This window comes from Phocoena sinus, chromosome 3 (genome assembly GCF_008692025.1).
Source record: "Phocoena sinus isolate mPhoSin1 chromosome 3, mPhoSin1.pri, whole genome shotgun sequence".
NCBI classification, from domain to species: domain Eukaryota; kingdom Metazoa; phylum Chordata; class Mammalia; order Artiodactyla; family Phocoenidae; genus Phocoena; species Phocoena sinus.
In genome coordinates this window covers 122478889-122505802 of record NC_045765.1, presented here as the reverse complement: position 1 = coordinate 122505802, position 26914 = coordinate 122478889, and the positions used below count along the sequence as shown (strand labels likewise).

Here is a 26914-nt window from a genome sequence, read left to right as displayed (position 1 = left end):
ATGTTAAGTGAACAGAACAGATACCTTAAAAACAATGTGGAGGGTTCTAAAATAATTCTCTTAACAAATAGAGAGTTCAAAGAAGTATGAAAATTATACTTGTTCTGTGCTGTAAATATGCAAATAACATTTTTACAATTTTCAAAATGTATATAATTCTTAGGCTAGGTACTTCTGAAAACCTGTTATATTTTTAATCATTTTCTAGCATAGGAACACTCTTTTTCACACAGTTGAAAGCAAAGTAAGACCAAAATTAATGGTCCTCTTTTTTTTTTTTTTTGATAAGATTGCTTTTATTCATTCACACACATGTGATTTAACCAATCTGCTTAGCTAACTGATCGAAGTGAATGAGTCTTAGTCAGACCTGTGACAAGTCAGTACAGGAATGATATGGTGGGATCCTAATAGGTTTGGTTGATTGCACAGGAGCTACAGGCAAACAAATGCCCAACGTGTCCTTAGCAAAGAAAATCTAAAAACAGGTAGCAGCATAGAAATGACATGAATACACAGTGTGAGTACACACTGTGGTTTGAGTCAGAAGGAAGAAGAATTTTTAATAGTTTTACTAATTCAAGGAAAAGGATAAGTCCTAGGAAGAGTTGATATTCGAGAAAAATTAATGGCTTATCTATTCAGCTTGTTTAATGTTTAATAAAGATTAGTTGATTCTAAAACAGATATCAGATATCTGTTTTGTATATCATGCCTTTGGGTAATGACTTCCAAACAGATCCTGCCCCTTTTTTAATGAGAAAGATATGCATACAAGATATAAAGAAAAAGTTACCTATTATTAATGGTAATCTTTTTAAAGTTTAAAATAATTGGTTGGGATATCTAGATTTCTGACTTTCATTTGACATTTTAAATTTTTTTGTGTGTAAACTAGACATCTTTCTGTGGCAGATACCATGACAGAAAATGTTAATGATGCTACAAAAAGTTACTTAAATTTTTGAAGCTTAGGGATGTAAATGAGATTATTGTTAAAGCAGAAACTACAGCCAGTTTTCAGTGTTTTTGTTCAGCAAATGTTAATTGAGTATCTACTTTGGGGAAAGAGTGCTGAGCAAACCCTTTTTTTATTCAACACAGTCTTTTTGGTTTTGGTTTTCTTTTTTAATTATCATGCAATAAAGTTGATTTATTCTTGGCATACAGCATTATAATTTAAACATATGTATAGATTCATATAACAACAACCACAGTGGGGGTCCAGAACAGTTCCATCAGCCCCACCCCAAATTTCCCTTGTGCCTTCATAATTGTGCCATGATTATATCTTTATAATCACACCCTTGTCCCATCCCAAATTCCTGAAGACCACTGATCTGTTCTCCATTACTTTAGTTTGTCTTTTTGATAATTTTATAAAATAATGTAATGTTATAAAATTAGAACACATAGTATATAATGTTTTGAGACTGGCTTCTTTTACTCAGCATAATTACCTGTGAGATTCATCCAGGTTGTTGCATATATCTCTAGTTTGTTATTCTTATTCCTTAATAGTATTCCATTGTATGAGTGAACCACAATTTATCCATTTACTTGTTGAGCAGAGGTAGGTTATTCCAGGTTTTGGCAATTATGAATAGAGCTGTTATAAACATTCATGTACAGGTTTTTGTGTGAACCTAAGCTTTCATTTCTCTAGGGTAAATGTCCAGGAGTGGGATTGCTGGATCATATGGTAAGTAACTGTCAAATTGTTTTCTGAATGGCTATACTATTTTGTATTCCAAGCAGCAATGTATGAGAGTTCCTTTTGCAGTGTATCCTCACAAACACCTGGTACTCTTAAAATATTGACATTAATAGATACATAATGGTATCACATTTTGGTTTTAGTTTGCATTTCCCTAATGACATTTCCCTAATGATGTTCACCATTTTTCAAGTGCTTATTTTGCCATTTATATATATTGTTTAGTGAAGTATCTTTTCAAATCTTTTAGTCATTTTCTTAATGGGGTTGTGTTCTCTGTGTTGAATTTTGAAAGTTCTTTATATACTTTGGATGTATGTCCTTTATTGAGTATGTGATTTGTAAAGATTATCTCCCAGTCTGTAGCTTGTACTTTTATTCTCTCAGAAAGAATTTTTTTTTCCTATAGAAGAAACATTTAATTTTGATGAAGTCCAGTTTCTCAAATTTATTTTTAATGGATCGTGCTTTTGGTGTCCTATCTAAGAACTCTTTGCTTAACCCTAGGTTATGAAGATTTTCTCCTATGGTTTCTTATAAAATTTATATAGTTTTAAGTTTTATATTGAGAATTATGACTCATTTTGAGTTTTTTTTTAATAAGGTGTGCGATTTAGGTTGAGGTCCCTTGTTTTGCATAGAGATGCTTGGTTCTTCCAGAACTATTTGTTGAAAACACTGTCCTTTCTCCGTTGAAATGCTTTTTCAGCTTTGTCAGAAATCAACTGGCTCAATATGTGTGGTCTTTTTCTGGACTCTGTATTCTGTTCAGTTTATTTCTCTGTCTCTCCCTTTGCCAATAGACGTCTTTCTTGTTTATTGTAGCTTTATACTAAGTCATTAAAATAGGGTACTGTGATTCCTCCAACTTTATTTTTCATTTTCAAAATTGTTTTATTCTAGTTCCTTTGCCTTTCCATATAAAATTTAGAATAAACATTTTTATCTTTACAAAAAATAGAGCAACTTGGGGAGAACCAAAATCTTTACTGTGTTTATTTTTCGAGTCCATGAACATGATATGTCTCTCCTTTTATTTAGGTCTTTGATTTCTTTCATCAGTATTTTGCAGCTTTCAGCATTCAGAATGTGTGCATATACTGTTAAATTTATACCTAAGTATGTACTTTTTCTGTTATTGTTAGTTTAAAAAATTGTTTTGATTTATAATTGTATTTTGCTAGTTTACAGAAACATAATTGATTTTGTTTTGACTTTATATCTTGTGCTGTTGATAGTACAGATCTTTGACATCTCTTGTCAGATTTATCCCTAAGTATTTTTATACTGTTGGTAAATAGTATTATTTTATTAAGTCTTAATTTCCATTTGTTCATGAATAATATATAGAAATATAATTGATTTTTGGTGTTGATCTTATATCTTACAGCCTTTCTAATTTTACCTATCAGGAATAGCAGGGGTTTTGTAGATTTCACTGGGTTTTCTACTTAGATGATCATGTCTGCACATAAAAACAGTCTTACTTCTTCCTTTCCAATTTGATTATTTTTTGTGTGTGTTATTGAGTGAGCTAGAACATCTAGTAGAGTGTTGAGTAGAAGCGATGAGAGCAGGTATCCTTGTCTTTTTCCTGATGTTAGGAGGAAAGCACTCAGTCTTTCACCATTAAGTATTATGTTAGGTATGGGTTTTAGGTAGATGCCCTTTATCAGGCTGAGGAAGTTTTTTCTATTCCTAGTTTGCTGAAAGTTTTATCATGAGTGGATGTTGAATTTTGTTAAATGCTTTTTCTCTATCAACTGATATGATTATGTGTTTTTAATGTGAATATTAAGTGATTATCAGATATTGAGCCAGTGTTTCATTCCCACAGTATAAATACTTTGTTATTTTGTATTTTTCTTTCTGTATATTGCTGGATACTACTTGCCAGTATTTTTTGAGAGTTTTTTTAGTTTCTTTGTTTTTTTGCCTCTGTACATGAAGGATATTATCCTGATGCTTACTCTGTTTTTGTACAGTGTTTTTCTGATTTGATATCATGGTAGTGCTGGCCTTATAAAATGAATTAAGAATTGTTCTTTCCTGTTGTGTTTTATGGAAAATATTGTGAAGAATTAATATTACTTTTTCTTAAATATTTGGTAATGAAACTACCTGGGCCTGGAGGTTTTGGGGGTGGGGGTAGGTGAAAGAGGTGAATTTAACTATGAATTCAGTTTCTTTAATGTTTATAGGACAATTCCAGTTGTCTATTTCATATTGGATAATTTTGGTAGTTGTTTTCAATGAATTATCTAAGTTGTTGAAAATATGTGTGTAGAATGTTCATAGTATTCCCTTACTATCCCTTTAATGTCTGTTGGGTCTGTAATGATATCCCCTTTTCAATCCTGATAATAGCAATTTGTGTCTCATCTCTCCTTCTCTCCCCCGCTCCCCTCCCCTCTTGCTTTTAGTTTTGCTAGAGGTTTATCAATTTTACTGATCTTTTCAAAGAACCAGCTTTTGATTTCAATTATTTTTTTCTATTACTTTTTGTTTTCAAAGTCACTGATTTCTGGTCTTACTTTTATTACTGACTTCCTTCTGCTTGCTTTGACTTTATTTTCCTTTCTCTTATAAAATATTTTTAATGGGAGAAACTTAAGTTTTCGATTGCAAATCCTTTTTTATCTCATCTAAGCATTTATTGCTATAAATTTCCCTTTAGTTACTGCATGAGCTACAACCCATGACTTTTATGTTGTGTTTTTAATTCAGTTCAAACTGTTTTCTAATTTCCTTTGAGACTTTTGTTGGCCCATGTAGTTTGTCTAAGTGGCTAGTATAATCATGCAAAGACTGAAATATTAGCATTCTGAGGAAATTTTAAAACTTCATCTTGTGGAAGAATATTTCTTTCTCTGAATTGAGAGAATGTAAAGCTGCCACTAGTATAGCTGTATAATATTTTAAAATAATTCTATTTAAACATTTTGTTTGTCCTGCTGTGTTGACATTTCTTAACCTTGAGCTTATTTAATACTAATAAAAGAAAATGTCTCTTTAAAACCCACAGGAAACTATTGTGAAGAGAGTTTACCTTACATTTCTGTGGTATGTTGTGCATGAAAATATAAAATAATTGACCAAGTATCATGGTTTTTAATAAATCAATGAACCATCTACAATGATTATATTGCATTGTTCTGAGTTAACTAAATGAGTTAAGACTACTTGTATTATTACAAGGGTGTGATTTAGGCACTGGGGAGAATAGAGGTCAATAAATTATATTAAAGACCTACTCATGTGTGTTTACCTAGAGAAGATACGCATTTTCCACAAAGGCATAAGTTTCATTTTCCTGGATTTGCACATAGGGATAATTTTTCACAGATTTTGAAGGAGTCCACTTAATCTTTTATCACTTGATTCATCATGTTGAAATCATACACAAATCATATTCTAAATATATTTTTGGTTATCTTTTTAAAATAAAATTTTTCTGCTTCTGAATCATAATAGTAATTCATGTATTGAACAGTTATTCCCCATTTGTTCTGTTTCTAAAGAAGAAAATTAATGGTTTATTGAAACAAAAAGCTTCAGTAGTGAAAATAACTAAAATTTTAATTAGATAACACATTTTACTGGAATTTTCCATTGTGTGTGTATATATATATACACACACAAGCACCCACCACACACAATTCTTTATCTGTTCACCTCTTGATGGACACTTAGGTTGCTTTCATATCTTGGCTGTAGTATATATGCTGCTGTGAAGATTGGGGTGTGTGTATCTTTTTGAATTAGTGTTTTTGTTTTCTTCAGATATGTACCCAAGAATGGAATTGCTGGTTCATATGGTAGTTTTATTTTTAGTTTTTTGAGAAACCTCCATACTGTTTTCCATGGTGCCTGCACCAATTTTCATTCCCAGCAGCAGTGCACTGAGGGTTCCCTTTTTTTTTTTTTTGGCGGTACGCGGGCCTCTCACTGTTGTGGCCTCTACCGTTGCGGAGCACAGGCTCCGGACGTGCAGGCTCAGCGGCCATGGCTCACGGGCCCAGCCGCTCCACAGCATGTGGAATCTTCCCGGACCAGGGTACGAACCTGCGTCCCCTGCATCAGCAGGCGGACTCTCAACCACTGCGCCACCAGGGAAGCCCTGAGGGTTCCCTTTAATCCACATCCTTGCTAACGTGTTATTTATGGTCTTTTTGATGATAGCCATTCTGACAGGTATGAGGTGATACCTCATTGTGGTTTTGATTTGTCTGATGATTAGCAATGTTGAGCATCTTTTCATGTGCCTGTTGGCCATCTGTATATCTTCTTTGGAAAGATGTCTGTTCAGGTCTTCTGCCCACTTTTTGATTGGGTAGTTTTGTTTTGTTTTGTTTTGTTGTGATACGCGGGCCTCTCACCGTTGTGGCCTCTCCTGTTGCTGAGCACAGGCTCCGGATGCACAGGCTCAGCGGCCATGGCTTACGGGCCCAGCTGCTCCATGGCATGTGGGATCTTCCCGCACCAGGGCACGAACCCGTGTCCCCTGCATCGGCAGGCGGACTCTCAACCACTGCGCCACCTGGGAAACCCCAGTAGTTTTGTTTTTTGATATTGAGTTACATGAGCTGTTTATATATTTTGGATATTAACCCCTTATTGGTCAAATCATTTGCAAAATTTTTTTTCCTATTCAGTAGATTGTCTTTTCTTTTTTTTTTTTTGATGGTTTCTTTTGCTATGCAAAAGCTTTTAAGTTTAATTAGGTCCTGTTTATTTTTGCTTTTATTTCTTTTGCCTTAGGAGACTGATCTCTCAGAATGTTACAATTTGTGTCAAAGTGTATTCTGCCTATGTTCTTTTCTAGGAGTTTTGTAGTTTAAAGTCATACATTTAGGTCTTTAATCCATTTTGAGTTTAATTTTGTATATGGTGTGAGAAAGTGTTCTAATTTCATTCTTTTACATGGATCAGTCCAGTTTTCCCAGCACCACTTGTTGAAGAGACTGTCTTTTCTCTATTGTATATTCTTGCATCCTTTGTGGTAGACCTTAGGTGCATGGGTTTATTTCTGGGCTCTTTATTCTGTTCTATTGATCTACGTGTCTTTTTTTGTGTCAGTACCATTCTGTTTTGATTACTGTAGCTTTGTAGTATTGTCTGAAATCAGCTTTGCTCTTTTTTTTTATCAAGATTGCTCTGGCAATTTGAGGTCTTTTGAGGTTCCATATAAATTTTAGGATTACTTGTTCTAGTTCTGTGAAAAATGTCATGGGTATTTTGTTAGGGATTGCATTAAATCAGTAGATTGCCTTGGGTAGTGTGGTAATTTTAATAATATTATTTCTTCCAATCCATGTACATGGGATCTTTCCATTTATTTGTATCATCTTCAGTTTCTTTCTTCAGTGTTGCATGGTTTTCAGATTACAGGTCTTTAACCTCCTTGGTTAACTTTATTCCTAGGAATTTTACTCTTTTTGATGAAAATAGAATTGTTTTCTTGCTTTCTCTCTCTGATAGTTCATTATTTGTGTATAGAAAAGAACAGATTTCTATATATTAATCTTGTATTCTACAACTTTACTGAATTCATTTATTAGTTCTTGTAGTTTTTGATGGAGACATTAGGATTTTCTGTATATACTACCATGTGATCTGCAAATAATGACAGTTTTACTTCCCTTCTAATTTGGATGCCTTTTCTTTTCTTTTTTTTTTCTTGCCTGATTGCTTTGGCTAGAACGTCCAATACTATGTTAAAAAGGAGCAGTGAGAGTGAGCATCCTTGTCTTGTTCCTGATTTTAGAAGAAAAACTTTTAGCTTTTTACTGTTGAATATGATGTTAGCTGTGGGTTTGTAATAAACAACCTTTATTATGTTGAGATATGTGCCCTGTATACCTACTTTGATGAGAGTTTTTATCATGAATGGATGTTGTCAAATGCTTTTTCTGCATTTATTGAGATGATCGTGTGACTTTTATCCTTCACTTGGTTAATGTGGTGTGTCACATTGACTGATTTCTGGGTATTGAACCATCCTTGCACTCCTGGAATAAATCCCACTTGATCATGGTTTTTAATCCTTTTTATGTATCATTGAATATTTTGTTGAAGATTTTACATCTGTATTCATCAGAGATAAAGGCCTCTAATTTTGGTGTTTTTTTTGTAGTTTTTTGGCCTGGTTTTGATATCAGAGTAATTATGGCCTTATAGAATGAATTTGGGAGTGTTCCCTCTTCTTCAGTTTTTTTGGAATAGTTTGAGAAAGATAGGTATTAGCTCTTACTTATATGTTGGCTGGAATTCCCCTGTAAAGCTCTCTGGTTCTAGACTTTTGTTTGCTGGGAGTTTTTTTTTTTTAATTACAAATTCAATTTCACTACTAGTGATTGGTCTGTTCTGATTGTCTATTTCTTCTTGATTCAGTCTTTGAAGGTTGCATGTTTCTAGAAACTTGTCCATTTCTTCTAGGTTTTCCAGTTTGTTGGCATATAGCTGTAGTATTCTCTTATGATTTTTTGTGTCTCTGTCATATTGGATGTTATTTGTCCTTTTTCATGTCTTATTTTGTTTATTTGGGTCCTCTCTTTTATTGTTGTTGATGAGACTGTCTAAAGGCTTATCAACTTTATGTTTTCAAAAAAACAGCTCTTGGTTTCATTGGTTTTTCTTCTTTTTTGCCTCTATTTTTTTTATATCCTTGCTAATCTCTGTTATTTCCTTCTTTCTGCTGATTTTATACTTTGTTTATACTTCTTTTTCTAATTACTTTAGATGGTAGGTTAGGTTGTTTAATTGAGATTTTTCTCATTTCTTGAAATAGACCTATATCACTATAAGCTTCCCTCTTAGAACTGCTTTTGCTGCATGCCATGGGTTTTGGAAGGTTGTGGGGTTTTTTTCATTTGTCTCGAGGTATTTTCTGATTTTCTCTTTGATTTATCATTGACCCATTTTTTTTTTTTTAGTAGCATTTTTTTTAGTCTCCATGTATTTTTGTGTTGTTACCATTTTTCTTCCTGCAGTTAATTTCTGGTTTCATTCTGTGTTGCCAGAAAAAATACTTGGTATAATTTATATCCTCTTAAATTTGTTGAGACTTCTTTGTGGCAAAGCATGTGATATATCCTGGAGAATGTTCCATTTGCACTTGAAAAGAATGTGTTTTCTGCTGTGTTTGGTTGAAATGTCCTATAGATATCTATTAAGCCCAACTGGTCTAATGTGTCTTTTAGGACTACTTTTCCCGTATTGATTTTGCCGTATTTCCCCTATTGATTTTCTGTCTGAATGATCTCTCCAGTTATGTAAGTGGGTGGTTAAAGTCTCCTACTATTACTGTATTATTGTCAGTTTCTCTCTTTATGTCTGTTAATATTTGCTTTCTATATGTAGATGCTCCTATTTTAGGTATGTATATGTTAGTGAGTTTTATATACAGTTCTTATATTGATCTCTTTATCATTATATAAAGCCCTTCTTTTTGTCATACACTTTGTTTTACTGTCTACTTTGTCTCATATGAGTATTGCTACCCCAGCATTCTTGTTGCTATTTACATGAAATATCTTTTTCCAGCCTCTCACTTTCAGACTATATGTGTTTAGCTCAGAAGTGAGTCTCTTGTAGTCAGCACATAGATGGCTCTTGTTATTTTTAACCAGTCAGCCCTCTCTGTGTCTTTTGATTGGAGCATTTAGTCCACTTACATTTACAGTGATTTTTAATATGTAGGTAATTACTGCCATTTTGTTACTTGTCTTCTGGTAGTTTTTGTAGTTCTTCTCTGTTCTTCTTTTAGTCTCTTCCCTTGTGGTTTAATTACTTTTTAGTGGTATGCTTATGTTCCTTTCTATCTGGTATTGGTATTTTTATTGTAGGTTTTTGATCTGTGGTTATCTTGGGGTTCATATATATTAATTAATATTTATTTTTCAAAACTGGTTGAAATTTAAGGTAAAACACATTCTAGAAGGTCTACATGTTTCACTCCCCTCCCCCACATTTTGGTTTTTTTTAACATCTTTATTGGAGTATAATTGCTTTACAATGGTGTGTTGGTTTCTGCTTTATAACAAAGTGAATCAGTTATACATATACATATGTCCCCATATCTCTTCCCTCTTGCATCTCCCACCCTCCCACCCTCCCTGTCCCACCCCCCTAGGTGGTCACAAAGCACTGAGCTGATCTCCCTGTGCTATGCGGCTGCTTCCCACTAGCTATCTATTTTACATTTGGTAGTGTATCTATGTCCATGCCACTCTCTCATTTTGTCCCATCTTACCATTCCCTCTCCCCGTATCCTCAAGTCCATTCTCTAGTAAGTCTGCATCTTTATTGCCGTCTTGCCCCTAGGTTCTTCTGACCAATTTTTTTTTCTTTTCTTTAGATTGCATATATATGTGTTGCATACGTTATTTGTTTTTCTCTTTCTGACTTACATCACTCTGTATGACAGTCTCTAGGTCCATCCATCTCACTACAAATAACTCAGTTTCATTCCTTTTTATGGCTGAGTAATATTCCGTTTTATATATGTGCCACATCTTCTTTATCCATTCATCTGTTGATGGACACTTAGGTTGCTTCCATGTCCTGGCTATTGTAAATAGAGCTGCAATGAACATTTTGGTACATGACTCTTTTTGAATTATGGTTTTCTCAGGGTGTATGCCCAGTAGTGGGATTGCTGGGTCGTATGGTAGTTCTATTTGTAGTTTTTTAAGGAACCTCCATACTGTTCTCCATAGTGGCTGTACCAATTTGCATTCCCACCAACAGTGCAAGAGTGTTCCAGTTTCTCCACACCCTCTCCAGCATTTATTGTTTCTAGATTTTTTGATGATGTCCACTCTGATCAGTGTGAGATGTTATCTTATTGTAGTTTTAATTTGCCTTTCTCTAATGATTAATGTTGTTGGGCATTCTTTCATGTGTTTGTTGGCAATCTGTATATTTTCTTTGGAGAAATGTCTATTTATGTCTTCTGCCCATTTTTGGATTGGGTTGTTTTTTTGTTGTTGAGCTGCATGAGCTGCTTGTAAATTTTGGAGATTAATCCTTTGTCAGTTGCTTCATTTGAAAATATTTTCTCCCATTCTGAGGGTTGTCTTTTGGACTTGTTTATGGTTTCCTTTGCTGTGCAAAAGCTTTGAAGTTTCATTAGGTCCCATTTGTTTATTTTTGTTTTTATTTCCATTTCTGTAGGAGGTGCGTCAAAAACTATCTTGCTGTGATTTATGACATAGAGTGTTCTGCCTATGTTTTCCTCTAAGAGTTTGATAGTGTCTGGCCTTATATTCAAGTCTTTAAACCATTTTGAGCATATTTTTGTGTATGGTATTAGGGAGTGTTATAATTTAATTCTTTTTTTTTTTTTGCAGTGTGCGGGCCTCTCACCACCGTGGCCTCTCCTGTTGTGGAGCACAGGCTCTGGATGCACAGGCTCAGTGGCCATGGCCCATGGGCCCAGCCGCTCCGTGGCATGTGGGATCCTCCCAGACCGGGGCACGAACCCATGTCCCCTGCATTGGCAGGCGGACTCTCAACCACTGCGCCACCAGGGAAGCCCTAATTTCATTATTTTACATGTAGCTGTCCTGTTTTCCCAGCACCACTTATTGAATAGGCTGTCTTTTCTCCACTGTATATACTTTGCCTGCTTTATCAAAGATAAGGTGACCATAGGTGCGTGGTTTCATCTCTGGGCTTTCTATCCGTTCCATTGATCTATATTTCTCTTTTTGTGCCAGTATCATACTGTCTTGATTACTGTAGCTTTATAATATAGTCTGAAGTCATGGAGCCTTATTCCTTCAGCTCCGTTTTTCGTTCTCCAGATTGCTTTGGCTATTCAGGGGTCTTTTGTGTTTCCATACAAATTCTGAAATTTTTTTTTCTAGTTCTGTGAAAAATGCCAGTGGTAGTTTGTTAGGGATTGCATTAAATCTGTAGATTGCTTTGAGTAGTATAGTCATTTTCATAATGTTAATTCTTCCAATCCAAGAACATGGTATATCTCTCCATCTATTGGTATCATCTTTAATTTCTTTAATCAGTGTCTTATAATTTTCTGCATACAGGTCTTTTGTCTCCTTAGGTAGGTTTATTCCTAGATATTTTATTCTTTTTGTTGCAATGGTAAATGGGAGTGTTTCCTTAATTTCACGTTCAGATGTTTCACCATTAGTGTATAGGAATGCAAGAGATTTCTGTGTATTAATTTTGTATCCTGCTACTTTACCAAATTCATTGATTAGCTCTAGTAGTTTTCTGGTAGCATCTTTAGGATTCTCTATGTATAGTATCATGTCATCTGCAAACAGTGACAGCTTTACTTCTTCTTTTCCAATTTGGATTCGTTTTATTTCTTATTCTTCTCTGATTACTGTGGCTAAAACTTCCAAAAGTATGTTGAATAATAGTGGTGAGAGTGGACAACCTTGTCTGTTTCCTGATCTTAGTGGAAATGCTTTCAGGTTTTCACCATTGAGGATGATGTTGTCTGTGGGTTTGTCATATATGGCCTTTATTATGTTGAGGAAAGTTCCCTCTATGCCTACTTTCTGCAGGGTTTTTATCATAAATGGGTGTTGAATTTTGTCAAAAGCTTTCTCTGCATCTATTGAGATGATCATATGGTTTTTCTCCTTCAATTTGTTAATATGTTGTATCACGTTGATTGATTTGCATATATTGAAGAATCCTTGCATTCCTGGGAAAAACCCCTCTTGATCATAGTGTATGATCCTTTTAATGTGCTGTTGGATTCTGTTTGCTAGTATTTTGTTGAGGATTTTTGCATCTATGTTCATCAGTGATATTGGCCTGTAGTTTTCTTGCTTTGTGACATCTTTGTCTGGTTTTGATATCAGGGTGATGGTGGCCTCGTAGAATGAGTTTGGGAGTGTTCCTCCCTCTGCTATATTTTGGAAGAGTTTGAGAAGGATAGGTGTTAGCTCTTCTCCAAATGTTTGATAGAATTTGCCTGTGAAGCCATCTGGTCCTGGGCTTTTGTTTGTTGGAAGATTTTAATCACAGTTTCAGTTTCAGGGCTTCTGATTAGTCTGTTTATATTTTCTATTTCTTCCTGGTTCAGTCTCATATGGTTGTGCATTTCTAAGAATTTGTCCATTTCTTCCAGGTTGTCCATTTTATTGGCATATAGTTGCTTGTAGTAAACTCTCATGGTTCTTTGTATTACTGCAGTGTCAGTTGTTACTTCTCCTTTTTCATTTCTAATTCTATTGATTTGAGTCTTCTCCCTTTTTTTCTTGATAAGTCTGGCTAATGGTTTACCAATTTTGTTTATCTTCTCAAAGAACCAGCTTTTAGTTTTATTGCTCTTTGCTATCATTTCCTTCATTTCTTTTTCATTTATTTCTGATCTGATCTTTATGATTTCTTCCCTTCTGCTAACTTGGGGGTTTTCTTGTTCTTCTTTCTCCTCTTGCGTTAGGTGTAAGGGTAGGTTGTTTATTTGATATGTTTCTTGTTTCTTGAGTTAGGATTTTATTGCTATAAACTTCCTTCTTAGAACTGCTTTGGCTGCATCCCATAGGTTTTGGGTCGTTTTGTTTTCATTGTCATTTGTTTCTAGGTATTTTTTGATTTCCTTTTTGATTTCTTCAGTGATCTCTTGGTTATTAATTAGTGTGTTGTTTAGCATCCATATGTTTGTATTTCTTACAGATTTTTTCTGTATATTATATCTAATCTTAGAGTGTTGTAGTCAGAACAAGATACTTGATACAATTTCAGTTTTCTTAAATTTACCAAGGCTTGATTTGTGACCCAGCATATTATCTATCCTGGAGAATATTCCATGAGCACTTGAGAAGAATGTGTATTCTGTTGTTTTTGGATGCAATGTCCTATAAATATCAATTAAATCCATCTTGTTTAATGTATCATTTAAAACTTGTGTTTGCTTATTTATTTTCATTTTGGACGATCTGTCTGTTGGTGAAAGTGGGGTGTTAAAGTCCTCTACTATGATTGTGTTACTGTTGATTTCCCCTTTTATGAGTGTTAGTATTTGCCTTATATATTGAGGTGCTCCTGTGCTCGGTGCATATATATTTACAATTGTTATATCTTCTTCTTGGATTGATCCCTTTATTATTATGTAGTGTCCTTGTTTGTCTGTTGTAGTAGTCTTTGTTTTAAAATCTATTTTGTCTAATTTGAGAATTGCTACTCCATCTTTCTTTTGATTTCCATTTGCATGGAATATCTTTTTCCATCCCCTCACTTTCACTCTGTATGTGTCCCTAGGTCTGAAGTGGGTTTCTTGTAGACAGCATATATACGGGTCTTGTTTTTGTATCCATTAAGCCAGTCTTTGTCTTTTGGTTGGAGCATTTAATCCATTTACATTTAAAGTAATTATCAATATGTATGGTCCTATTACCACTTTCTTAATCGTTTGGAGTTTATTATTGTAGGTCTTTTCCTTCTCTTCTGTTTCCTGCCTGGACAAGTTCCTGTAGCATTAGTTGTAAAGTTGATTTGGTGGTGCTGAATTCTCTTAGCTTTTGCTTGTTTGTAAAGCTTTTAATTTCTCCATCAAATCTGAATGAGATCCTACTGGGTAGAGTAATCTTGGTTGTAGGTTTTTCTCCTTCATCACTTTAAATATGTTCTGCCACTCCCTTCTGACTTGGACAGTTTCTGCTGAAATATCAGCTGTTAACCTTATGAGGATTCCCTTATGTGTTATTTGTTGTTTTTCCCTTGTTGCTTTTAATATTCTTTTTATTTAATTTTTGACAGTTTGATTAATATGTGTCTTGGTATGTTTCTCCTTGGATTTATCCTGTATGGGACTCTCTGTGCTTCCTGGACTTGATTAACTCTTTGCTTTCCCATGTTAGGGAACTTTTCAACTATAATCTCTTCAAATTTTTTCTCAGTCTTTTTCTTTTTCTCTTCTTCTTCTGTGACCCCTATACTTTGAATGTTGGTGCATTTAATGTTGTCCCAGAGGTCTGTGAGACTGTCCTCAATTCTTTTCATTCTTTTTTCTTTATGCTGCTCTGCAGTAGTTATTTCCACTATTTTATCTTCCAGGTCACCTATCCGTTCCTCTGCCTCAGTTATTCTGCTGTTGATCCCTTCTAGAGAATTTTTGATTTCATTTACTGTGTTGTTCATCATTGTTTGTTTGCTTTTAGTTCTTCTAGGTCCTTGTTAAACGTTTCTTTTATTTTTTCCATTCTGTTTCCAAGATTTTCGATCATCCTTAGTATCATTATTCTGAATTCTTTTATAGGTAAACTGCCTATTTCCTCTTAATTTGTTAGGTCTGGTTGGTTTTTGCCTTGTTCCTTCATCTACTGTGTGTTTCTCTGTCTTCTCATTTTGCTTAACTTACTGTGTTTGGGGTCTCCTTTTCGCAGGCTGCAGGTTCATTGTTTCTCGTGATTTTGGTGTCTGCCCCCAGTGGCTAAGGTTGGTTCAGTGGGTTGTGTCGGCTTCCTGGTAGAGGGAACAAGCGCCTGTTTTCTGGTGGATGAGGCTGGATCTTTTCTTTCTGGTGGGCAGGTCCATGTCTGGTGGTGTGTTTTGGGGTGTCTGTAGCCTTATTATGATTTTAGGCAGCCTCTGTACTAATTGTTGAGGTTGTGTTCGTGTCTTGCTAGTTGTTTGGCATAGAGTGTCCCTCACTGTAGCTTGCTAGTCGTTGAGTGGAGCTGGGTCTTTGCGATAAGATGGAGATCTCTGGAAGATTTTCGTCATTTGATATTACGTGGAGCTGGGAGGTCTCTTGTGGACTAGTGTCCTGAAGTTGGCTCTCCCACCTCAGTGGCACAGCCATGGCACCTGGCTGGAGCACCAAGAGCCTGTCCTCCACACAGCTCAGAATAAAATGGAGAAAAAAAATAGAATGAAAGAAAAGAAAGAAAGGAGGAAGAAGGTAAAATAAAATAAAATAAAATAAAGTTATTAAAATAAATTTAAAAATTATTAAGGAAAAAAAGTTTTTTAAGTAATAAAAAAATGGAGAGACAGAACCCTAGGACAAATGGTAAAAGCAAAGCTGTACGGACAGAATCACACACAGAGGCATACACATACTCACAAAAAGAGAAAAAGGGAAAAAATATATATATATTGTTGCTCCCAAAGTCCACATCCTCAAATTGGGATGATTTGTTGTCTATTCAGATATTCCACAGTTGCAGGGTACATCAAGTTGATTGTGGAGATTTAATCTGCTGCTCCTGAGGCTTCTGGGAGAAATTTCCCTTTCTCTTCTTTGTTCGCAGGGCTCCAGGGGTTCAGCTTTGGATTTGGACCCACCTCTGTGTGTAGCTCACCTGAGGGCATCTGTTCTTCACTCAGACAGGATGGGGTTAAGGGAGCAGCTGATCTGGGGGCTCAGGCTCACTCAGGCCGGAGAGAGGGAGGGGTACAGATGCGGGGAGAACCTGTGGTCAGCAGAGGCTGACATGACGTTGCACCAGCCTGAGGCGTGCCGTGCGTTCTCCCGGGGAAGTTGTCCCTGGATCACGGGACCCTGGCAGTGGCGGGCTGCATAGGCTCCTGGGATGTATGGATAGTGACCTGTGTTTGCACACAGGCTTCTTGGTGGCGGCAGCAGCAGCCTTAGCGTCTCATGCCTGTCTCTGGGGTCTGTGCTGTTAGCCGTGGCTCGCGCCCATCTCTGGAGCTCCTTTAAGTGGCACTCTTAGTCCCCTCTCCTCATGCACCAGGAAACGAAGAGGCAAGAATAAGTCTCTTGTCTCTTCGGCAGCTCCAGACTTTTCCCCGGACTCCCTCCCTGCTAGTCGTGGTGCACTAGCCCCCTTCAGGCTGTGTTCATGCCGCCAACCCCAGTCCTCTCCCTGGGATCCAACCGAAGCCCAAGCCTCAGCTCTCAGCCCCGACCCATCCTGGTGGGTGAGCAGAGAAGCCTCTTAGGCTGGTGAGTGCCGGTTGGCACTGATCCTCTGTGCGGGACTCCCTCCGCTTTGCCCTCCGCACCCCTGTGGCTGCGCTCTCCTCCATGGCTCCGAAGCTTCCCCCCTCCACCCCCTGTCTCCACCAGTGAAGGGGCTTCCTAGTGTGTGGAAACCTCTCCTCCTTCACAGCTCCCTTCCACTGGTGCAGGTCCCATCCCTATTCTATTGTCTCTTGTTTTTTCTTTTTTTTTTTTTTGCCCTACCCAGGTACATGGGGAGTTCCTTGCCTTTTGGGAGGTCTGAGGTCTTCTGCCAGCATTCAGTAGGTGTTCTGTAGGAGTTGTTCCACATGTAGATGTATTTCTGATGTATTTTGGGGAGGAAGGTGATCTCTGTGTCTTACTCTTCTGCCATCTTGAAGCTCCTCCCCACAAATTTTGTGTTTTTGATGTCATATTTTATATCCTCATGTTTATTCCTTCACTGTTTATTGTAGTTACTTTTATAATTTTTGCGTTTTAATCTTCATACTAGCTTATTTAAGTGGTTGATCCGTAGCCTTTACTATATATTTGCATTTACTAGTCAGATTTTTTCCTTTTCTATAGACTTTTACTTCTCATTTTATCCTTTTATTTTCCTCTTAGATAACAATCTTTAAACATATCTTTTAGGGTATATTTAGTATTGATGAGCTTTTAATTTTTGTTTGTCTGAAAAGCCCTTTATCTCTCCTTCAATTCAAAATGGTAATCTTGCTTGGTAGAGTATCCCTAGGTTGCAGGTTTTTCCTTTTCAGCACTTTGAATATATCATGCCACTTCCTTCTGATCTGTAAAATTTCTTCAGAAAAATCAGCCTATAGCTTTATGTGGATTTCATTTATATGACCGTTTTTCTTTTGTTGCCTTTATAATTTTCTCTTTAATTTTCAATTTTATCCTATTAAATATGGTATATCTTGCTTTGGGAGCCTCTGCACTTCTTTTACCTTGATATCTGTTTCCATCTTCAGGTTTGGGTAGTTTTCAGCTAAAATTTCATCAAATGCTTTTTTGACCCCCTTCTCTTTCTTCTCCTCTGGGACCCATATAATGCAGACATTGGTATGCTTTATATTGTTGCATATGTCCCTTAAACTGTTCTCATTTTTTAAATTTGTTTTTCCTTTTGCTGTTCTGATTTGGTGAATTCCATTATTCTATCTTCCAGATCACTTATTTTTTCTTTGTTTCACCTAGTCTGCTATTTGTTCCTTCTAGTGTGGTTTTCACTCCAGTTATTGTATTCTTCAGTTCTGATTGATTCTTTTTTATGTTTTCTAGTACCTTGTTAAAATACTCACAGAGTTCATCCTTTCTTTTCCCTAATGCAGTTAACATTCTTATTACTAATGCTTTGAACTGTTTATCTGGTAAATTATTTCTGTCTCATTAGTTGTTTTTTCAGGGGTTTTCTCTTGCTCTTTCATTTGAAACAAATTCCTCTGTCTTCTCATTTTGCTTAACTGTCTCTTTCTCTATGAAATTTGGTGAAACAGTTTCCTATTCCAGTCTTGAAGGGGTGTCCTTGTGTGGGAGCTTCCCTACACAATCTGTGTGTGCCCAGTGGCTTTGGTGGGAGAGCTGGATCTGACATGAACACAGGTCACATCTTCTCCCAGGGTGAGCTGGCAGCTGTCACCTTAGTAGGAGGTTCGGCTGGAGATGCAGGAGCTAGAGCCAGAGCCAGGTGTGAGCAGAAGCCCTGAGAGTCAGGTCTGAGCTGGTTCTGTTCACTTTAAGTGTATGCTCTCCTCCCTCCCAGCTCTGGGACCCTTGGCCCAGAGGGGAGCAGTGCTAGAGCTAGAGGGGTGGAGTGGGCACTCAGTGTAGGTTGGGCCATGGGTTGTGCCAGTCCCAGCCCTATTCAGTGTTTTCTAGTGCAGTTAATACCCTGTCTCCCTGAATGCCGGTAAAGATCACCATCTCCTGGTTCAGTTGCTGTTCCAAGTTGAGCCAGCTCCATTACTCACAACTGCACTCTCCTCTCTGTTGCTGCATCCCTTGCCCTAGTGTCAAGCTGTGCCATGGAGCAAGAGGGGCTGGGATGGGCCCTCTGTGTGGGTCAGGCCGTGGGCTGTTGTGGTGCCAGGACCAGAGTTCCAGACCACTCCCCATGTACTGCCTCGGCAAGTGCCAGTGATGGCTACCTTTACCCTGTTCAGATGCCATGCTGGGTCTGGGCTGGCTCTGACCCTCACAACTGCACACTTCCCTTGGTTGCTGCAGCCTTTACCCTAGTGTGGACTGTGCCATGGAGCAAGCAGGGCCAGAGCAGGTGCTCAGCTCAGTCTGGGGCATGTGCCAGGGTGGGTGTGGGTAACTAGCCAGAGTTCTGGGCAGTTTCAGTTTGCTTCCTCTACTTTGTTTCAGGAGTAAGCAAGTGTGTGCTCACTCTGTGAGAATGGAGCCCAGGTTTCTTACAGCCCTCCTGTGAGTCCCACTGGTTTTCAAACCAGCTAAAGGGATTTATCTTCCTGGAGTCAGACCCCGAGGCTGGTGTGCCCAATATAGGCTTGAACCACTCACTCCCCAGGGAATATCTCAGATCCCATGTAATCTAGCTCCTCTTTTCTGTTCCCTCCCAGAGGTGCAGGACCTGACCTGACCACTTCTTTTCCCTTTCTACCCAGTTCTGTGTAGATCTTTCTTACAGCCATGTTTGTACGAGAATCTTTCTGCCAGTCTTCAGTTTGTTTTCAGTAAGAATTGCTCCACATGTAGATGTATTTTTGATTTGTTTGTGGTGGAGGTGAGCTCCGTGTCCTCCTACTCTGCCATCCTGATGTCCCCTCAGATTTAAATTTTCTAATGCTTTAGCACAGTTTGTACACAGTGGATGATCAGGAATTTTTTTCTAAACAAGGTTTTTAAAAAAATTTTAGAGTAGTTTTAGGTTTATAGAAAAGTTGTGAAGGTAGTATAGAGAGTTTCCATATGTCCTACACTGTTTTCCCTATTATTTATATTTTATGTTAGTATTTTACATTTGTCAGAATTAATGAATCAATATTGATAAATTACTATTATTTAAACTTCATACTTTAATCAGATTTCCTTAGTTTTTACCTAATATTCTTTTTTTGTTCCAGGATACCATCCAGGGTATCATATTTCATTATATTTAGTTGTCATGTGTCATTAGGCTCCTCTTGGCTTTGACAGTTTCTCATACTTTCCCTGTTTTTGATGACCTTGACATCTTTGAGGTTACCTAGTTAGGTATGTTGTAGAATGTCCCTCAATTAAGGTTGTTTGATCCTTTTCTCATTATTAGACTGGGGTTATGAGTTGTCTCATGGGTTCCCACGTCCTACCCCCGTGTTTGATGATTTACTAAGAGGACTCAGCCTATAGTTGTAGTCATAACTATGTTTTAATTCAGTATAAGGATACAAACCACAAAGGGAAAATGTGCGTGAGGCAAAGTCTAGAAGAAACCAAGTGCAAACTTTGAAGAGTCCTCTCCCCATTGAGTTATATAGAATGAACTTAATTCTTCCATCAACTAGTTATAACAACATGTGTGCAATGTTGTGTACCAGGGAAGCTTATTATAGACTCAGTGCCCAGGGTTTTTATTGGGGGTTGGTCGTGTGGACATCTGCTGCCTGGCACATACCAAATTCCAGACTCCAGAAAGAAAGCAGATGTTCCACATAAAGCATATTGTTTGTGCAAATATTTTAGGAACAGTGAGCCGTTGTTATCAATTAGGATGATAGGAGCTCTCCAGAAATTCAGGTTCTCAGATGCCTGCCAAGGGCCAGCCTTTTAAGAACTGATAGGCCTCTACATTAACTCTTTTCTGTACCTTGGTTTTTGGGAGGAAGACCACAGAATTGAAATGCCATTTTCATCACATTACATATCATTTCAAGGATATATACTATCAACATGACTTATTACTATTAATGTTAACTCAGGAATGTTTTGAAACAGGGAAAAATAATAATTATCATACTTATATATTCCTTATGTACTAGTTTCCTATTATTGCTACCACAAATTACCACAAACATAGTAGTTTAAAGCAATATTGTTTTATCATCTTATTTTTCTAGAGGTCACAATCTGAAAATGGGTGTTGTAGGGCTAAAAATCAAGGTGTTGGCAGGGCTGCATTCTTTCAGGAGGCTCTAGGGTAGAATCTGTTCCTTACTTTTTCCAGCTTCTAGGGTCTGTCCACATTCCTTGGCTTGTGGCCTCCTTCCATTAATGACATCACTGTAACATCTGCTTCCTTTGTCACATTTTTTCTTTGATGTATTTAAGGGCCCTTGTGATTATATTAGGCCCACCTAGATAATCCAGAGTAATCTTCCCATTTTAAGTTGCTTAACTTAATCACAACTGTCAAGTCCCTTTGACATGTAAGGTAACATAAATTCCATGAATTAGAACATGGACATCTTTGGGGAGTCATTAATCTGCCTACCCCATCTTACTATATGCTGGGTGGTTTTCTGATTTATTTACTTCATTTAATCCTACACCATTTTATGAGGTAAGTTCTATTATGGTCACCATTTTATGAGGTAAGTTCTATTATGGTCACCATTTTATGGATGGAGAAACTGAGGATCAGAGAGGTTAAATAACTATACTAGGCCCACAAATCTAGTATGTGGCAAATCTAGATCCCAAAGTTTATGCTCTTAATCATAATACCGTGGCCTCTCAAGAAGGGATTTTTTTCTCACATATTTTATCATTCTTTGATGATTAACAAAACATTTTATTATTGTATACCTTTATTCTTCATTCATTCTCTTTTTCATTTGACTAATGCCCTTGGATAACTTACTCATAGAAACTATGCTAAGTATTGAGGATACAACAATGAATGAAATATGATCCCTCCCTCAGGGACCTTTGACTGAATGGGGAAGACATCTGTGAACATCAGTGATCCTTTTCTTATGTTTTTGCAGAAATGCCATATCATAGTGAATTTTGGCCAACAGTTTACTTAATCCAAGATTTCTTTGGCCAAGACCTTGAGATGCAACTGAGAATCCCAGAGCAGTCACAAAGAAGCTTGATTGGGAGAGGGTAGCAAGATTGCGCAGAAGTGGGAAGATTGATAACAGAGAAAAAAGGAGAAATGGTCAGCTGATGAAGAATTTTGATGTAGTAGTCAGAAACTTATATTTGATTCTGAGGATGCTATGTAGCTGCTGGAGAGTACTGTGTAGCTCCACACTGAGTCCACAGTAGTAGCTCAGTAAATGGTTGCTGAGGGGATGAATTGAACATATGAATGATGTATCCATTGCTTCAGACCTGGAAAATGCTTTAAGTGTGGAGGCTAACAGTGGTTCCTAACCCTGGATGCAAGTTGGAATCCTCTCAGGAGGTTTTAAAATTGGCAGTGCCTTCTCTATCAGATTATGTCTTGGTTGGTCTAGACTGGGCATCATTACATACGTTTGTGTGTTTTAAAGTATATATATACTTTCAAGTAATTCCAATGTAGCCAGGTTTGAGAACTATTGGAAAGAAGAGCTGTCAACAGAAAGGACTTAACAGTTGTTTAGAAGTGATTTGATACAGTCCTTGACAAAGCATTTATTAACAAGAGGAAAGAGAATTTATTCCGATGGATGTTCCAGAGGAAGGGCAACTGGCTAGAATTAGGCTGAGATGAAGAACCATACTGGAGAAGACAAGATATTTTGATCTTATATTTTCTAGCACCTCATCTAGCTCCTTACATGTAGTAAAACACAGTATAAATACTTATGTCTAAGTAACATTTAGTATATCCAGGTAGCTTTTCTTAGCCTGGTATTAAAAGAATGAGAATTTTGGTTAGGAGCAAGGGGGAGGGAGGGAATTGTTTGGAAAAGTTATGGTAATGATAGCAGCAGTTAACATTTATTGAGCTTTTCAGTATGTTGGGTACAGTACAGGATGCTTTATTTGTATCACCTGATTTCCATGAGCTATTAGGTTGTGGATTATGGGGAATCGCTAAGGGGGCAGGCTTTGGAAAACTAGGGAGGAGCATGAAGACACTGGCTTCTTCAGGCACTAGGGGGAAAAGGCAGTTGGAAAGTAGAAGAGCAAATATGCATCCTTTCCTCCCCCAAATTTCATGTAAGGCCAACTTTGTGTAAGGAAAGGAGAAAACATTATTATAATCAGTAAGCTAGTCCCAAAGTGACACGTACAGAAAATTGGAGCTTATCACATAGGACTGAGCTTATTAGTCTAGGTGTGTTTGATGAGTAGAACCAGGCTCTGCCTTCAGCTCTAGTGTGCACTGGGAAGACTGTGCCTGGTTTACATTATAAACCTTTGTGTTTCATTTCATTTACATCAACCAAGGTATTCACTGCCCACCTGTTGTTCTCCCTCCTTGCTCCATTTCTGCCCTTACACATTTTAAAAATCATAGACAGCTGCTGGCAATGGCTCCTTTTCCTGTTCAGACCTCCTTAAAACTTGTCAGTTGCTGAGATGTAAGTCTCACCTACTCTTCTCACAAATGGGAACCTCACAATATCAGCTTCCATGTGCCCAGAAACAGGGGAAGTAGCTGGAATACTCTCCCTGGCTCTGCATGACTAATTGTAATTGCTATCACTTCAGCTTTCTTTTACAAAGTAATATTTTGAAGTTAATTTTTCATTTTAGAAGCAATATAACAGTGTTAGAGAAAGTGTAGAAAACTGAAAAATACATTTACAAATCAATCGAGCAATTACCTGAGGTGGGTGGCGGATTTGATCTGGGGGACTATAAGGGAAATCCAACTCTCTTAGTTATGTTTTACTTCTTAAGTTGGGTGGTATCATCGCAGGTGTTTTCTTCTGTTTTGTCTGTCTTTACTATTTTATAATGCATTGAAAAATCGATTATATATCATACTCCCCTAATAATGCCATACCCTTTTTAGTCACCATTTTTGCTGCAAAATCTTAGCTTATGCACCTTTGTTCTCCTTGTAAAGTTAGAGGCTCCAACAAATAATATAGGCATTTCCAGGTCTGAAGCATCATTCATATATTCAGATCATCCCCTCAGCAACCATTTTCTGTTACCTAAGAGGTTCACTTTTTATAATGCTTTTATAATACTCTATTAGAATAAAATTGAGTATTTAATAATCCATGAGAAAAACTTTCCACTAAAAAAATAACTATATATCTATGTTGCACTAGGATATGCTATTCAGCTCTAAAATTCTGTGTTTTTATGACCCTCGCTGGAGCATTACTTGTATAGGTGACATGGGTCATCTTGTTTTCCAACACCAGAGGGCGCCAAATTTCCTTGTGCAGCAAAATGATCAAAATTATTTCTTTCCATCAAAGAATTTCACATACTGGGGTAGAATATGGAATGGTACATTTTTAGTCTCTTGACAGATTAAAAAAGTAAGAGAATTTGTGCTTTGTGAGAAAGAGTTTACAAATCATGCTAAGACTGTCTCTTGTTGCCATCAGCTAGGAATCTGTCAGTGTTTTAATTCAGCTGCTTTTCAGGGGTATACTATGTTTGTTAGAGGGAACAAAACAGCTACTCGGGAATAATGCTGGGATAAATTATTTTGAAGGAGCTATAGATAATCCATCTATTCTGGCTTTAAGTTTCAGGTGGCATGTGCAGTTTTTTGGAAATAGGCATGACCCCTAAATTCAGGATAGAATCAATGGCAAGGGTTGTGCTACGGTATGGAGTAGGGTCCTGGCAGAGGGGGGTAAAATGATGTGAGACAGAAAATTGCAGTGAACCATTCACACCTTGATGTTTAATAGAGTTTTGTTCACTTTCATTTGATAAGACATCCTTCCCCCATTCTTGAATAAAAGAATGTTTGGAACAAGGCCACATGAGCCAATGCTTCTTTTTACTAATTGTACTTTTTATGTTCAGTTTAACATTTAAAGATATTTTTATAGTGAATGTGTATGTTAAATTACTTCTAGTCATTAGACCTTTTTTCCCCCTTTTATCTCCAGCCACAACAATTGATTATCTTGATTTTCCAATCACTAGCAAATACAAATGAGCATCTTCTATAAAGCAGCAGCATAATCCTGTAGGGAAAATACCAAGCAGTTATTTTAAGGAAATCAAGGTGCTAGCTCCCTCTATGTACTTAGGTAGTATGTTATAAATTACCATATATTTAGTCACTTAATACAACAGAAATATATTATAGTTCTGGAGATCAGAAGTGTTAAATGGGTCTCACTGGGCTAAAATCAAGTTGTTGTCAGGGATGCATTCCTTTCTGGAGGCTCTAGGGGAAAATTTACTTTCTTGCCTTTTATAGATTCTAGAGTCTGTCTTCTTTGGTTGGCTCATGGCCACGTTCCATCTTCAAAGTCAGCAATGGCTAGTCAACTCTTTGTTATATGCTATCTCTCTGGCTCTGACTCTTCTGTCTTCCTTCATCCCGTTTAAAAACCCTTGTGGATGGATCCCTGAACAACGATGGTGGAGCAGAACAACGTGCTCTCACTCCCTCTTGTGAGAACGCCAGAATCACAACTAGCTGCTGGACAATCATCGACAGGAAGACACTGGAACTCACCAAAAAAGGTACCCCACATCCAAAGACAAAGGAGAAGCCACAATGAGATGGTAGGAGGGGCGCAATCACAGTAAAATCAAATCCCATAACTGCTGGGTGGGTGACTCACAGACTGGAAAACATTTATACCACAGAAGTCCACCCACTGTAGTGAAGGTTCAGAGCCCCATGTCAGGCTTCCCAACCTGGGGGTCCGGCAACAGAAGGAGGAATTCCTAGAGAATCAGACTTTGAAGCGTAGTGGGATTTGATTGCAGGACTTCGACAGAACTGGGGAAACAGAGACTGCACTCTTGGAGGGCAAACACAAAGTAGTGTGGGCATTGGGACCCAGGGGAAGGAGCAGTGACTGCAGGGGAGACTGAACCAGGCCTACCTGCTAGTGTTGGAGGGTACCCTGCAGAGGCAGGGGGTGGCTATGGCTCACCGTGGGAACAAGGACACTGGCAGCAGAAGTTCTGGGAAGTACTCCTTGGTGTGAGCCCTCCCAGAGTCTTCCATTAACCCCACCAAAGAGCCCAGGTAGGCCCCAGTGTTGGGTTGCCTCAGGCCACACAACCAACAGGGGGGGAACCCAGCCCCACCCATCAGCAGTCAAGCAGATTAAAGTTTTACTGAGCTCTGCCCACCAGAGCAACGGTCAGCTCTACCCACCACTAGCCTCTCCCATCAGGAAACTTACACAAGTGTCTTAGATAGCCTCATCCACTAGAGGGCAGACAGCAGAAGCAAGAAGAACTACAGCCCTGCAGCCTGTGGAACAAAAACCACATTCACAGAGAGATAGACAAGGTGAAAAGGCAGAGGGCTGTGTACCAGATGAAGGAAAAAGATAAAACCCCAGAAAAACAATTAAATGAAGTAGAGATAGGCAAACTTCCAGAAAAAGAATTCAGAATAATTATAGTGAAGATGATCCATGACATCGGAAAAAGAATGGAGGCAAAGATCCAGAAGATGCAAGAAATGTTTAACGAAGACCTAGGAAAATTAAAGAACAAACAAACAGGGATGAACAATACAATAACTGAAATGAAAACTATCCTAGAAGGAATCAATAGCCGAATAACTGAGGCAGAAGAATGGATAAGTGACCTGGAAGACAGAATGGTGGAATTCACTGCTGTGGAAAAGAATAAAGAAAAGAGAATGAAAAGAAATGAAGAGAGCCTAAGAGACCTCTGGGACAACATTAAGTGCAACAACATTTGCATTATAGGGATCCCAGAAGGAGAAGAGAGAGAGAAAGGACCAGAGAAAGTGTTTGAGGAGATTATAGTCGAAAAATACCCTAACATGCGAAAGGAAATAGCCACCCAAGTCCAGGAAGCACAGAGAGTCCCATACAGGATAAACCCAAGGAGAAACACACCAAGACACATATTAATCAAATTGGCAAAAATTAAAGACAAAGAAAAATTATTGAAAGCAGCAAGGGAAAAATGACAAATAACATACAAGGGAACTCCCATAAGGTTAACAGCTGATTTCTCAGCAGAAACTCTACAAGCCAGAAGGGAGTGGCATGATATACTTAAAGTGATGAAAAGGAAGAATCTACAACCAAGATTACTCTACCCAGCAGGATCTCATTCAGATTTGATAGAGAAATCAAGAGCTTTTACAGGCAAGCAAAAGCTAAGAGAATTCAGCACCACCAAACCATCTCTACAACAAATGTTAAAGGAACTTCTCTAATTGGGAAACACAAGAGAAGAAAAGGACCTACAAA

General features: G+C 37.6%; 1 protein-coding gene across 2 annotated transcripts in view; it reads left to right on the top strand.

Annotated features, from left to right (window-relative positions):
* RNF180 (ring finger protein 180) overlaps positions 1 to 26914 on the top strand; it is a 306785-nt gene that overhangs the window by 64333 nt on the left and 215538 nt on the right. Inside the window, exon 5 of one of the 2 annotated variants that reach the window (XM_032629169.1) lies at positions 1667 to 1702. The exons of the other annotated variant lie outside the window; for it this stretch is intronic. Coding sequence (XP_032485060.1) covers positions 1667 to 1702 — 36 coding nt within the window. The remainder of the gene's footprint in view (positions 1 to 1666; positions 1703 to 26914) is intronic. 2 annotated transcript variants of the gene reach the window in all.